Below are 15,927 nucleotides of genomic sequence, written 5' to 3'. Positions count from 1 at the left end.
AAAGGTAAAAACTCCAAATGAAAAGGTAATGTTATATGAAAATATAGGACAGTTATCTGTTGGTGATAATTTTTTGTCTAGTCCTAGGTTAATGGAAAGAAGTTTAACAATACATGAGATGCCTGAACATGGATCTTTATTTTTGACACCAAATCTCGAGGAGTTGATTGTTGATGAATTTATCACTCCTACAAAACGAAATGAAGCTGTTGACATTATAGAATGTGTTAATGATCAACTATTAACACACGATTTTAACAATGATATTAAGGGGAAAATATCACAGGTTGAAAATTTAATTACAGATGAAAATGCTCCTAAGAAAAAGGTAATGTGTGGTTCTAATGAAGAACAGTTATCTGTTGTTGATGAAACTTTATACAATTTTAGGTTGATACAGAGAAACGAGGACATTATGGAAGTTGTATCTATTTATTCGTCCAGTTTAGAGAATATGTTGGACACTTCTAATGATACTGTATTGTTGGAACAAAGTCCTAAAGAGTCAAATTTTGTGTTTGTGACTCCTACTCAAAGAAATGTTACAGGAACTCCTAGAAGAAAATTATTTTGTGATAATATAACAGGAAGTTCATTGTTTGAATGTAATAGTTCAATTGATTTACTCAGAAACACTGGTAAAACGAGAGACAAATTTATTAGTCCGATAAAGAGTCCGTTAAAACGTTTAAATGATAGACATTTTAATAAAAGCCCTGGGGAGCTTTTACCACGAGGTTCTAAGAATGTGTCTCCTTTAAACATTAAAGGAGAATATTATGAATGTAACTTCAAAGAAGGGGACTTTATAATTCCAAAAGATGAATGGAATCATATATTTGAAGACGGAAAACTAAATATAAAAAGGTATACATAAACTTATTTAAATTTGCTTAATATATTTATATATATAGAACTACTTATACTGTATTTAATTTGTTTGATTTATTACTCTATTAATTTGTCTTACAAAGTTGAACATTTTATTAACAATAGTTAAATTAAATCATCACAAAAATAATTTATATAGATATTGTTAGCTTTTATTTTCTATTATTATTGTCTCCATCTTACAAGTGCCTAACTAGCAAATTGTACGCTCAACAGATAACGTTTAGTTCTGTTAGTTTAAAAACTAGATTGAATTGACCTCTTATACAATTTAAAAGTAATATTATCATCTAGGGTGTCTCATAGGGATTTCATTATATTTTAATTTTAAAGCGAGTATAATTATTTGAAGATGTACAAACAATATACAATTTTAAAATACTCATAACTCGATTTAAAATTAAAAAACAACAAAAAGTCTATGAGATGTTCTAGGTACCTAATAATCTTACCTTTAAATTTTACCAGACATCAATTTACTCTAATTTTTAAACTAACAGATGTTAGGCACTTGTAAGATGGAGACAACAAATGTGTCGGTGTAATGTCCACTTAAGTATTCATAGTATACCTTCATAAAATATTATTAAAAAGGTATAATCATAAACCATTTATCAAACACCAAATTATTTTGACAGTATAAACTGAAATTTCTTGTTCGCATGAATTACTTATAATTATTAGAGAGATTATAGAATACAAACATGAAAATTGCAGAGGGGGGCAAGTTAATGAAAATAATTAACTCAAGTTAAGTTAAGAGGACACAATATCGATAAGTTAAAAGTTAACAGTTAATAAATTATTAATTTAATTCGATAAGTTAAAAGTTAATATGGAAAAAAATATTAACTTAACTCAGTTTAAAAAAAGTTAATCTCCATTTTTTAATTGCCTAGTATGTTGATTGCATAAAGAGTGACAACGTTATTTCTAATTTCCAAAATTATAATAAACAATTTTATTGAACTTTTGATGTAATGTACAGTGTAAATACCTATTTTACTTTACATGTTTATTAAATATTAAATTATACCAACACACCCTTATTAATAATTTAATAAATAGAAATTTGTTTTATCAAATAGAAATTTAAATCCATATACTATTATGCCTATCTAATCTAATTAAATATATCCATTAATACGATTATTTTTTCAAAAAAATAACAAAAATGTTTGTATAATATTATAGTATTGGATTATTTTTATTTTAGTATTAATATTTCAAGTATAACACCTTAACAACAAAAATTTAAAAAAATATAACATGATGGATTATTTTTAAATAAACTGAGCAAAGTTAAGTTAAATAACTAGTCAACTAACTTTGGGCAGTTTGAAATTCTATTGTAAATAATTTAAGATTAATTAATCTAGAGGTATTTTCAATAAATCATTTTTTTTTAGTTAAGGTTTGATTTATTCTTTTTTGTTGCATTTGAAGCATAACAATATTATTCCTTCTATTTTTTTTTTATTTTTTTTTTCTGCTTGCCTCATGTTGTACCGAATATTGACAACATGGGGCATTCATGTTTTTCTTATTTTATAATTTACTTAAACCAACTTGGGACACTAATCAAAATTTAAAAAAAATTTTAGACAATTTTCTGAATTTAACAAATATACTTTGTACCTAGTGAGTATATATTAACATATTATCATATAAACATAATAATTACATTCTTGTTCTTAAAATTTTCACTAATTTTTCTCAGACATTTGCCCATCTGTACAAAATTAAAAATATAACTGTAGGTACTATTTAGACTAAATTGTAAAAGGTTAGTGTTGTTTAGATAGAATGGACTTGTTTAAATGTATCCTAATTATAACTTTGACCATGGATGAATAATAGTGGCCCAATAAGTAAATCGCTATGTACAGAAATGTGTGCACGATTATAATAATTTATAATATGGAGTAGTAAATTTAACACGTGTCTGAACATATTTTTTATTACAAATTTTTATATAAAACGTCTCATTCAATGAGTATTAGTGTAAGTTTTTGGACTTTTTAAAAAAGACAGATACTAGACATAAGATGAATTAAAAAAATTAATACTTACGTATCATATTTGATGCTGCATCACTACCAAAGTGATTTTAAATATTGTTAAGATAACAACAGAATATTTGCATCACATTAATTAATTGAGTTATGAAGGTAAAACTAAAAGATAATATTTTTTCCCAAGTTAAACATTGGGACACATGTTGACGTTTTAACTTAACTTTAACTTTTTACATAGTTAATGCCCACCTTTGGAAAATTGTACATAATTCAAGTAGATATGTAAATATAATTTATCAATAGTAAACTAAAAAAATAATTGATTTTTATTTTAGTGTAATGTAATGTACAATTATTAGCCTTCACTCAGAAACTATACTAATGTTTTATTGTTATATTTCAGGTATCCTGGAGTTATCAGGAAACATCTTCAAGAAGTGAATAACACTTGTATATTGTATATTAAAAAGCTGGAATATGTTAAGACTGAAAAATCAATGAAGCTGAAGATGTATTGTAAACATAGTGACTGTAAGAAGTTCAAGCTATACATTTTGCCTACTGGTGAAGAAGCAATTGTCGAGGTTTACAGTACGAGTAAAAACTTCAATCATAAGCCAGATGCTCGATACACCTCTCAAATTAGGGGAGCTGAGCGAAAAATTATTGCAGAAAAAATTAAAGAGAAAAGTGCTTTTAAGTATAGACAGGAATGTGTATTATCAGTTTCACCTATTAAATTAATGGAATGTGGAAATTTGCAAACAATTAAATCTCCTTCGATGTTAAGGAAACTTAACAGTGAACAACAGTTGAAAGGGGATTTCAACCGAAATGATCACTTTGATGTAGTCTTAATGGCCAAAGAACATCCCTGGTTGAATATGAAAGTTCCCGAAAGTATAGAAGAGCCATTCAATGTAACATGGGCAAGCCAACAGCAGTTGGCAATAGTTCAAAATTTATTTAAACAAGGTGTGTTAACAACTATTCATGTGGATTCAACAGGATCAGTTGTTAGGCCCCCTCAGAGCTCAACAAAACAAACTATTTATTATTATGCTTGTGTAGTGCGTATAGGTAAAATTGAAACTGTATGCCCAATAACTGATATGGTCAGTGCAACACATGATAGAGAAACGGTTACAAAATGGTTGAAATGTTTCAAAGATCTAGTAATTGCAAAAGATCCAAGTATCTGGCCGCCTTTCAAAAATGTTGTAACTGATTTCAGTTGGGCTTTTATGCATGGTATTTCTAAAGCATGGAATGGTAAAGAAACAATATTTGAATACCTGGATATGTGCCATCAAATAATAACTGGAAGAGAAACATTGTCTTATAGCACAGTAGTTATTACTTCTTGTACAAACCATTATGTTAAAAATATTCTGAACCATGTTAAACACTATTATCCAGATGATGAAAAAACAGCATTTTATATAGCCAGATGTGTTGGGTTAGTGTTTGAAATGAACAATTATGAAGAAATCAAACATTGGTTTAAGTTGCTGTCGACTATGATCTTGTCAGACAAGTCAACGGAAATGTGTAAAACAGCAAGTATGGAAATGAAATCATACCTGCGAACAAACCATGGATTAGTGGAAACTGAAATTGAAAAGTTTGATGACGATCACAATTATTCTTGTGGTAAAACTACTGACACTTTTTATTATGCCGAACGAAAGAAATCTGCGTTTTATCATGATTTTAAACAAATATATGACAGTGTGAAAGAAATTGTAAATATTCCCTCACACGAACATGATCATCTAGATGCCAATAGTATGTATTCAGAAGAGTATTTGTTACATTTCCTTATTGAAAATGTGCCATACATACCTCTGTGGACAAAAGTCATGACTAATCTTATTAATCTGGAAGAACGCCAGAGTAATGCATCAGTAGAAAGTTGGTTTAATTTAGTGAAAAATCATATTTTAGCAGGACAAAGGAGAATGAAATGTGGTAGATTTATTGAAAAGATAACTCAATATGAAGCTCAATGCTTTAGACAGATTGAATTACAAATACCTAAACACATATGTGCCATAAATAAAAAAGCTGATCGTGATGAAGACAACCTGCATTTAAATACTCCAGAAACATGGAGAAAGAAAGGAAAACGTCCAGCATTCTTGAGAAATAATAATAAAATTTTAGGCAAAAGTTATGGAGAAAACATAAAAAATTGTTTGCCATTAAATATACAGTGCCAAGATAAGACACTACAACAGGACGTTGTATTACATTCAAATGATGATGAGTTTATCAATGATCATCTCACTGTTTGCAGACAAACAGATCAACCATTTGTTGGCAGTGTGGATATAGGTGAGCAATTCGATACCGTCAGTAACATTAGTGATCACGATTGTGTATTGACAAGAGAAAATAGTACGAGTCCAAAAATTATTGAGAATATGAGTAAAACTGTTGTTAATACTATACCTGTCGCTTCGATTACCCAAATTCCATCAGACACTTACGGGCACACAGTTGTATGGGAATCGTCCACTGATAAGTCTCCAACAGGAAATTATAACTTATACCGTACAAACAAATTGGTGAAAGATCCAATGTATTACATGGAGTCTTATCGTGGAGTTGACAAATATGTGGTATCGCAAATTTCTTTTGAAAACGAAGAGATAGAAATATCTTCTTTAGATTTTTTGAGTTTAAACACTAAAGGTGATACTAGTATGCTTTGGTTACATAATAAAGAAATATGGTGTTTGTTACAGATATTTTTGAAGAGGAATTCAAGGTCTTGGATCACTAAGAAGAAACAGCAGTTAGGCTGTGTGAGCCCAGAGCAATCTTACTATATGTTCAATCTAGGTAGAAGTGTTGAAGATTCTACAGCTAGCAGACCTGAATGGATTGATTCATCAAGGTTATTAATACCTTTGCTGGAAAAAGACCATTGGACTTTGATCTATATAGATTTTTTTAAAAAAACAGTGAGTTATTTCAATTCTATAGAAAGCGTGCATAAAAATATTGAGAAGAGAAATTACTGGAAGGACAGAGTTCTGAATGTTTTATGTGGTGTGCCTAAAATATGGAAACCAAAGCAAAATGTAGGTGATATCAAAAAATGGAAAGATATGTTTGTCCAAATACCATATCAAGATGATGGGTTTAACTGTGGTATATTTATGTTGTACTTTGCAAATCAATTAATGAGTAATAAAAGAATAATAAATGTTTTCAATCCAAGCAGTTATCGCTCAAACTTACAGGACTTGATACTATCAAGTTCAAAGTGTATGAAGAACATATGCTTAATTTGTGGGAAAGATGAAGGTAGTTTTAGACAAAATTATAATTGTGAAGTTGATAGTACAATGGTTCAGTGTGGGTCTTGTACTAGATGGCTACATATCTCTTGTTTACCAGAAATTGAGCAAAAAGAATTTGAAAACTCAGATTGGGTTTGTGGACTGTGCTTAAATCAATGTCCAACTATCTAAAATAATTTCTTATACACATCATTAATATCTGTGTTATACTGTCCACACGTTTTTACATTAATTTAGTGTATTTTATTAATTATTAAATATCATATTTAAAGTGATGACTCTTTTATTTTTAAATTCCACTCAATTAATATTGAGGAAATATGAGCATCAAAATTTGTTCAAAAAATTATGTTATAGTAACGACTCATGTTTTTAAATTCCACTCAATAAGTTTTGAGGAAATAACAGCGTCAATATAATTGTTAAAACTATTTTTTATTTTAAATAGATAACGACTTAAGTTGGATAAAACTTTAAATTTATAAAAAAAAAATAGTAAAATTATCTATGTACATCAATTTTACATTATGACAGTAATTATCTTTTTATAAAACTTATATTTATAGTTAAAATTATTTTTGTATAGTTTTTGACTAATTAAAAATTGATTTGTCCAACTTTGAGCGACTTACATAAAAGAGTTCATTAAAGCGTTTACAATAATTCCACTCAATTAATTTTGAGGAAATGTAAGGCATTCATATTTTATTTTATTCTATTTAATTTTCACAAGAATATGACATCTATAATGACTCTACGAGCAATATAATAGCTAATAATAATCAGGTATTATGGTTGAACTGTGTTTGTATAACTAATATGTTTACTGTGCATATTTTGTGTGTGTTATATTATACAGCTGTAAAAGAAATGCGGGTTTCTAGGCCTACAGGGGATCTTTTTACCGCTATAAAAAACTAAAAAGAAACGAATCTAAATGCAATACCTCATGGGTGGATTTGGAAATTTGCATTAATATTATGTTGTTGGCACAAATAAGTAATTGAGACTGTGAACCACAATATATCATATAGGTAATATTTATATTAAAATGAATAAGTAACAAAACATCAATCATACATAGTAGTTAAGATATCATTTTAATTATATCAAAAATATGACGTGCAAATAATCATAACGACACAATTTTAAACAGAAGTGTATATACGTTATGGCGGGGGGATATGAATATGTTAATAGGTATGTAAACACCAGAAAATTAAGTTATGAAAGAAATGAATTTAACATTGTGTGATTAAATGTTAAATGATCAGCATTTTAAACATTTAAGCCCATTAAACATTGAATCACCATTATGTTACTCAAGAAGAATTAATAAATAAAAATTAATTATAACATAACATGCTTTGGTTTTTAAGTACAAAAATTAATGTAAATATTTGTACATAATATTTTATTTACTTTCATATTTTTAATATAAATGTATTATTAACACAAATCATTTACAAATTGAGCCTCTAAGACGTATGTCACTTGCCAATGAGGACACCTCATTTGATAATGATTTGTTTTAATGTTTTTTGTTTATAATAATAACTGTTAATATACTGTTATATAACTAATTTAACTGTTTTAAATTAATGTGCTGTTTAATATTTTTACCTCAGTTACTGTATTACCTATTACTATTATTCTAATTGTTGTATTGTTACTTTTATGTTTAAGGGGAAACCAGTTTGTTTCTATAAAAAATTAAAACAATTTCAACTTACATAAGTGATATTAAGATGATTTTAAAATTCTTTTGGTCAGGTAGATATGTATTTTTTACATCTGAAAAAACTTACCTTTATAATAAATATAATACATCAATAAAACTAAATAAATAATAACAATAACAATAAAAATAATTTTTATTTTGCAAAATAGATATACAATATACATAAGAAAATAAGAAAAATAAACAGTATGAAACACACCCTGTAGACATAGCTTGTGTTGTGTTGGTAGAGTAGAATTCAGTTTATAAGTTGTATATACATTTTATTATGTCAAAAGCATGACAGAAAGAGTATAATATAAGTAAAAGAATTAATAAACATTAAATAAAAATAATTTAGAAACAAATAGAAATATTAGATCAAATACAGTCAATGTTTAGATAATACAAAAAAAAAAAATTAAAATTCCTTAACAGTTTAGAAATTAAATAATTAAATGTTCAATTTTTTACACAAATATGCTCCTACAATTAATGTACCTTGTGAACAAAAAGTTGTATTACTACTAAAAACAATATTTATATTGCATTTATATTTGGTATTATAAGAATGATTCACATTAGTCAAAAGATGTTTATATTTACATAATAGTAATAATACATAAGCAAAAATATTTTATGAAAGTATTTATTGTACTTAACTAAGTTCATTCAAAATAAGCTTAGTATTAAAGGATTTAGGTTTGCTCAATAAAAATCTAATAATGCTATTTATTCGAACTTTTAGTTTTTAAAGGTTTGATTTATAAGCACAACCCCAGAACATAATTCCATAATTAAAAATAGATTGAACCAAAGCAATGTAAATTATTCTCTTCATATTTATATTAAAGTATCGTTTAAAATCTTTTAAAATAAAAGAAAAATGTACGTAGATTGAAGATTAAATTGTTAATATGACACACCCATTTTAATTTGTAATCTTATGTAATACCCAGATATTTATATACTATCATTACTTTATACTACTACTTTTTCCAAAATATCGCATTTACAATTTATGCTGCTCCAAGAGCTAAAATTTGAGCTTAAAGTTCTGATTTAAAGAGTGCTATTTGATTTTAAAAATCAAATACTTAGATTTAGAAATATTGAGCATCGACATGATTATCTAACCATACTTTAAAACAATATAATAGTAATAGAGAACTTGGTTTTTTATTCAAATTATAATTATCACTATGTATAAATATGGCGGTATCATCAGCGCAACAGGAAAGAATTAAGTATTAATTATTTTAATTACTATTAAGTAGACTATTTAAATAAATAAAAATAAGATAGACCCTAAAACAGTTGATTTTGGTTAGGCTAGGTATCACACACGGTGTATATTTACAGGATTACTAAAAACACCGCTTAATCTTACAACCTGTGTTCTATCACTTAGTAAGATTTAAAAAGTATTAATGTAGACCCCCTAATCAAGTTTTTTTAATTAAAATATCAATTTTAACCGAATCAAAAATGTTTTGAATATCAAGAAAGATTCTTGTGAAAAAATTTATTAAGTATCAGCAGAGGATCCATAGTTCATTTTCTTGGTGGGAATCTAAATTGATTACTAGAAACAAACTATGTTTATTTAAAAAATCTAGTATTATGAATTTCAAATCTTATAATGTTAGTGATAAAAAAATAAGCCTGTAATTCCCACAATATTTTGTATCAGCAGTTTTTTATAGAGATATTATAATGATTTTTTTTTAATGAGTTGGATAAACGCCATTCAAGATTATTTGATTGAAAATATATTGAATAGGATAAATAAAACGGTTAATAGTATTTTTTACTACAGTACTAGTTATTTCACAATCAAAGAATGTACTATTAAGTTTAATTGCTGAAACATATTTTATTATTTCTGCTCTTAAAATAGGGGTCAAAAAAATTGAGTCTAGTATAAAACCTTTTTTATTGAGCTAACTCCGTGGTTTTTTTAAAAAACAATTTTTATCAAAATCATTTTTAATATTTTTTCCAAATAATAATTTTAATAATGTGCAGTACCTATTGCTTGTTTTTTGTGATACTTGCATCTTAAGTTAATTTGTATTTAATTTTTTATACATCTAGTTGCAATTTCGTGTTATTAATTACAGAAATTAAATTTTTAATTGCCCCTGATAAATTTAGTAAATACAACTTAATATAACTGGTATCAACCATTCTCTTATCAGTGGTAAAGGAGCTAAGTAGGACGGAGCTATCTTCACAGACATAGTTGTGACACGAATGTGTTTGTGATTGTGATTGTGAGTGTACTGATATGTATATATATATATATATGTACTGATATCACACAATAATGGGGCATCCGGCATAGTCCCATAGATAATATATACATATTATATATTATCTATGCATAGTCCTAACTCCTAAATGATAGTGGAGAACGGAGAAGTGAATTTACTGGATTTGTAAATAGGTACTAAATTTGTTACATTAATTATATTTGAAAGTTGGACAATAAAAACAAATAGTATTGATAATTTATTTAAAATATACTATGAATACTACATTTATTAAATTTAAGTATTAAATCATTTGTAGTGAACAATTTTTTTAACATGAAATTATTCTCAACTTCTGAATAATTATACTTATGAATTTAAAAATATGTTTTGTACATTGTAATTCATTTCAAACGATTTAAAATTCACTGTGATAATATATATTATAATTATTGGTGAATTATTTTCATTAATGTTATAATTTATATTAATGTTGAATAAAAATTAGAAACAATTTCTGAATAAAATGAATACTTGTGCTTGTAACTACAAATTAATTAATATACTTACTTTGAATTCAAAGTATTACCAAAATACATTTTTGTCTTCTCACCGTAAGTTATTAAGTAATAAAATAATTCTAATAAATAAATAATGGTGAATTGAATTGTTATTTAGATATTTGGTCAAAGTATCAACATGCAATTCTGCGACGATCAGTTTTCAATGATTCTGTTAGAACTGAAAAAAGCCGTTTAAAAAAACTCCTAATAAAATCTTTAAAAATTGCTTCAATGGCGTTTGGTGTATCATTAATAGCATTTGGAGGATATTCTCTAGGTTGTATATTTTTCTTATTATTTTTCAACATGTACTTGTTTTTAACGTTGAAAATTGAATATATTTTAATGAAAACAATACAAAATAATATAAACAATAATTTGTAGTTAATATAATAATATTTATAAATTTTGTTTACAAAATGCATATGAAATAATTACTATAAGCCATTAGAATTGGTAGGCATCGTGAGTGCTATCAACACTCATGATAATTAAAAATAGAACCCAGCATCAAAATTTCAATTTTAGTCTACCATCATTTTTTAAAGAATTTTAAACACATATAATTAGTTCTTATTGAAAAAAATCTAAATCATTGAGAATAATTTTAAAATAGGTATACTTTCAAAAACCTAATAATTTAAACGATATACTGTTTATTTTTGCTAAAATCATAGTGTTTGAAGATGACGAATTAGTTCAAAAAAGAAACAAAAATATTCCACTCATTATTAAAATCTATGAACGGATATGTTTTAGAATAGAATTTTATCATAAGGTATGTCATATTTATGGGTTTTATTACAAGTTATAGCAAAATTTTTTTTTGATTATACATTTATATATTACTAAAAATATATAAATATGTAATCAAACATTACCAATTCATTAAGTTCCTTGATAATAATTTTGTTTTCATTTAAATGTATATTATATGACTTAGATGTTTACAATTCCTGCAACCAATAAATTATTACCTGATTCATTACCAGATTATTATGATAAACCTCAATATACACTTGTATTAGAGATTACTGATCTTCTTGTACATCCAGAATGGAGTGTAAGATAATAATACTTTAATATGTTGTATGTTTTTTTTAAATAATAAATTAAAATGGTAATTTAAACATTTTCAGTACAGTACAGGTTGGAGGTTTAAAAAAAGACCAAATGTTGATTATTTTTTGGAAAGAGTTGGAAAGATTTTTGAAGTTGTTGTTTACACTGCTGAAAATGGTTATGTATGTTAGTTTTTATATCAGTATATTTTTCAGTTGGACTCATTGAAATGTATTTCATTCATAAATGTATTATTATCATTTTTATTGTTATTAAAGATTGCGTCTCCAATATTAGATGAAATTGATCCTAAAGGTTGGATTCAGTATCGCTTATCTCGTCAATGTACTGAATTTCGAAATGGTCAATTAGTAAAAAATATTGAAAGAATTAATCGTGATTTGTCAAAAGTCATTGTAATAGATTGGAATACAAGTTGGACACAACTTCATCCTTACAACACTCTTATTATACCTAGATGGAATGGTGATGAAAATGACAACTCGCTTATTGACCTTGCAGACTTTTTAAAAGGTTTGATTATACCGTAAACTTTTTTTTAAAGTTTTAAATAAAACATTTTTTCAATTTGTAACTATTAAAAAATGTCTTTAAATTTAACAATAGCTATTGATATATTATAATTATAGTGGTATTTGCTAATGAAGAAAAAGATGTAAGAGAGATCTTAAATGATTACAAACAATTTGATGATCCTATAAAGGCATTCCGGGAGAATCAAAGAATATTAAAGGTAATATTATTGTCAAATTCTATTTCCATTTTATTGCAATTGATGTTAAAAATCACTAGTTTTACTAATATTACTAGTAAAGGAAAAATGGCATCATATAATATGCAGTCTACCAGCTGTTGTCATTTACTATAAAATGTGGTCTACCTGTTGCTGATCATTTTTTACACAGGCTTATGAGTTTTATGATTATCTTTGATGAAAATGGTTTAATTACTTTTCATTATGACTTTGTATCTAATGACATTTAATAATAATGCTTTGAAATTTCATAAAAGTTCGATCTCAGACGCTCTATATGTCACTTGTTGCATGACACTACAATTTATTCTACATATTATTTTGGAGCTTACTCAGTCACACACACACATTATGTTAGTTAAAGATTTTTCTTTAATCATAAGTAGTGATGAATTAATGATCAATTTTTTAATTAGTAAGAATGTTTTTGCTAACAATAAAAAAATCGATTTTGTATAAATATAGAAGCGAGATTAATTTGTACATACTTTAGGAGAGTGGCAAACAAAAGAGAGATTTACGTTGCTAATGAAAGGATGTCAAACAACTCAAACATGAAACAACTTTTAATTTTTTTTCCCCAGTAGACTGCATGCTATATGACAACCTGAAACACTATGAGGTTTAAAGTTAAAACATTTGTTATAAGTTATAAATCAATTATTTTTGTATTTTATTTTTTAGAAAAAAAACAAGGATGTTGATGAAGAAAAAGAACAGGAAATAAATAAAGTTGAAGATAATAATAATTCATGGTTTTCATGGATACCGTGGATTTATTGAATATAGAAACACACAATACTATTTTTTTTACATAATGTATATTTTATGTGTATATTAATAAGCATGTTGTATACTTAATACCATTTGAATTTTAATGATTGAATAGAAATCAAAAATTAAAATTGATCATCTATTTTTGTATCTTTATTTGTATTTTCAACTTATTTATTCATAAACATATTAATTTATATAATAAACATGCTTTTATCATAGAACATTTTGATTTTATTAATTTATTAAATATTATATTTTATGAAATTGTTGCACAAATTCAAAATATATAAACCAGATAGATGCCATCTAATAAATGTGTATAATGTTTATATATTGTTATTAATAGATATTTTGTGGTCAAGACTATTCTTTTTTCTCTTGTCGCCACAAGCTCGTTTAAAGAAAATGGTAATCAATTAAGTATTTTTGTAAAACAAATTACTAAAATCATTATTATTTGTCCAAAATATAACATAAATTACTGTAAAAAATAATTTTCTAGATTTTTTGATTATAGTATGAACTATGAGTTACACGTGAGGAACTATGCATTACATTCTCAAGCTCAGACCAAATGAAATTTTTTATTGAAATTTAAAGAAAAAATTAAAATAAATTTCAAATGTCTATAAATATCTTATACAAAGTTGAAATATTTAAAAAACAATTATAATCATTATTATTATTTTTTACAATTAATAAATGTCTCATATATCTACTAATGTTTTAATCTATTTTAAATGACAAAATTTAAACTTCAGATGCTCATAAAATATTTGTGGAATTACGCTCAATTTTTTATTTTAATCTCGACTATAATACTTATATTATAAAATTTTGAATTTTTACTACCTTAGGCAGGTATTAATATTTAATTTAAAATGTTTTGAATAAACAAAGAACAAATCTGACATAAAATTTATCTATGAATTATGAATTTATGATAAATATAAAATAATTTACATCACTATATGAATTGACGACCATAAAACTATCGCACTATTTTTTGATACTATAAGTAGACCGTTGACGAGACACCACAGTAGCATAGGCACAATTAGGTGGAGGCTAGGGGGGCTTATCCCCCCCCCCCAAATAAAGCCATGACTTCTATGTGTAGATTAAAAACTAGAATAGCCTATAAGTAAACTTACAATTTACACACCCAGCCATTAGTGCTATTACCAATAGTACCTTTACCTGAATATATCTATAAATTGTTATAAATATTAATACTAATAGGTACTTAGTTATGGCTATTATGGTCGAAGGTAGGTACAATAAAAATTAAAATTTTACATAAAATATGACATTATAATTTTTTGGTTAGGAATTCATAACTCCCAGCTAAATGTTGAAAAATTTTTAACTCAAGTGGGACATAATATTAGGGCATGGCCAAAGTGATTAATGTTTTTTTGTATAAAATAAATTTTATTTTTGTATATATTATTTTTATTTAAAAGTATCAATCAATCTGACCAAAAAATTATAATGTCATATTGTATGTAATATTTTAATTTTTATAGTACCTACCTATAATATTGATTGTAATAATTGTATTATAAATTATTGCTATTATTTTTAATAACATTAATGTTTTCTTGTACGACATAATATGTATAATAAATAAACCGGACTTTTATTACATCGTACTTTTTTTCGCGGGTCTTTTTTACCGGACTTTTGTTCGTAGATTCCAATATTCATAGCACCGGCTATCCACGATATTATTGACTTTTGTAAAAAGTTAATAACAATAATTTACTAAATAGTATCATAATAAAAGTTACTTATTAATTATTATTATACTTATATGTTAGGTTCCTTCACGCTAATATTTAAACTATACAGGTATAGTGTGGTAACTGTACTACTGTGCATACTGCGAATCTACGAACAAAAGTGGATTATTAACGAAAATTATCGTAGATAGCCGGTGGCCGGTGCTATGAATATTGCATACATTAAGCGCCGTGCTACATTAATAATTATAATTTTATGACAAACATGCTAATTCTAAATAAATACCCTAAACACTTTAGGCACGTATACTATTTCACAGTTATTAGATATAGTCATACAGACAAACATCATATAAAAGTTACAATTTGATTGATTAAATGAAATCAATATAGCTGTTTGGAGACAGGGCAAATTATGCGAATTAAAAGAAAAATTAACGGTTATCGGTAATACAAAATTAAAAAAGCTTTTCCAGTTTTCCATGACTTCTTTTATATTCATAATAATACGTTAGAGCGTTCAACAGTATAATATTTATATCCATTTCAGAGATGATAAGTTTATTCCACACTATCGCTTTTTAGAGTAAAATAAAGGGTAAAATAGACATATATGCGTTCTAACGTACTAACTAGAGTTTTAATCCTATAATAATTTTGAAAACATATTTGAATTTGTTATGAAGTCTATTTGATAGAAAAGTTAAAAAATATTTTTTTTATTTAATTATTTCCAAAAAAAATAAAGATAGCCATTTAGTAGTTTATTTTTCTAAAAATATTAACGTTTCAAAATTTTATTTTCATTAA

At 25.9% G+C, this 15,927-nt stretch overlaps 2 protein-coding genes across 3 annotated transcripts; both read left to right on the top strand.

Moving 5' to 3' along the window:
- On the top strand, positions 1-6,391 carry LOC149054948 (uncharacterized). The gene is made up of 3 exons (XM_089229472.1): positions 1-867; positions 3,313-4,697; positions 4,857-6,391. Exons 1-3 carry the CDS (start codon positions 29-31, stop codon positions 6,389-6,391), a joined length of 3,759 nt encoding a protein of 1,252 aa, XP_089085598.1. The 5' UTR covers positions 1-28.
- A 3,870-nt stretch (positions 6,392-10,261) lies between these two features.
- LOC107174129 (mitochondrial import inner membrane translocase subunit TIM50-C-like) lies at positions 10,262-13,593 on the top strand. 2 transcript variants are annotated; one of them, XM_015524961.2, is made up of 8 exons: positions 10,262-10,389; positions 10,874-11,035; positions 11,436-11,536; positions 11,702-11,821; positions 11,898-12,002; positions 12,099-12,354; positions 12,471-12,574; positions 13,280-13,593. In XM_015524961.2, the coding sequence occupies exons 2-8, from the start codon at positions 10,990-10,992 to the stop codon at positions 13,376-13,378; spliced, it is 831 nt and encodes a 276-aa protein (XP_015380447.2). In that variant the 5' UTR covers positions 10,262-10,389; positions 10,874-10,989; the 3' UTR covers positions 13,379-13,593. The 2 variants fall into 2 exon arrangements, with proteins under 2 accessions (XP_015380447.2, XP_015380446.2); XM_015524960.2 differs by lacking the exon at positions 10,262-10,389 and adding an exon at positions 10,445-10,809.
- The last annotated feature ends 2,334 nt before the right edge of the window (positions 13,594-15,927 follow it).

Source organism: Diuraphis noxia, unplaced genomic scaffold, assembly GCF_037042655.1.
Source record: "Diuraphis noxia isolate RWA-SAM2 unplaced genomic scaffold, SU_Dnox_SAM2 contig0005, whole genome shotgun sequence".
Classification (NCBI taxonomy): Eukaryota; Metazoa; Arthropoda; class Insecta; order Hemiptera; family Aphididae; genus Diuraphis; species Diuraphis noxia.
Note: the sequence above shows the minus strand (reverse complement) of the source record. Positions and strands in the feature narration are given on the sequence as shown.

Bases quoted from the DNA above. Each gene is read 5' to 3' on its own strand.
- LOC149054948 (XM_089229472.1), top strand. From the start codon at position 29: ATGTTATATGAAAATATAGGACAGTTATCTGTTGGTGATAATTTTTTG. The intron at 868-3,312 runs GTATACATAAAC...GTTATATTTCAG, and splicing joins GGAAAACTAAATATAAAAAG to GTATCCTGGAGTTATCAGGA. The intron at 4,698-4,856 runs GTATGTATTCAG...ATCATATTTTAG, and splicing joins TGATCATCTAGATGCCAATA to CAGGACAAAGGAGAATGAAA.
- LOC107174129 (XM_015524960.2), top strand. From the start codon at position 10,722: ATGAATACTTGTGCTTGTAACTACAAATTAATTAATATACTTACTTTG. The intron at 10,810-10,873 runs GTAAGTTATTAA...ATTGTTATTTAG, and splicing joins TACATTTTTGTCTTCTCACC to ATATTTGGTCAAAGTATCAA. The intron at 12,355-12,470 runs GTTTGATTATAC...TTATAATTATAG, and splicing joins CCTTGCAGACTTTTTAAAAG to TGGTATTTGCTAATGAAGAA.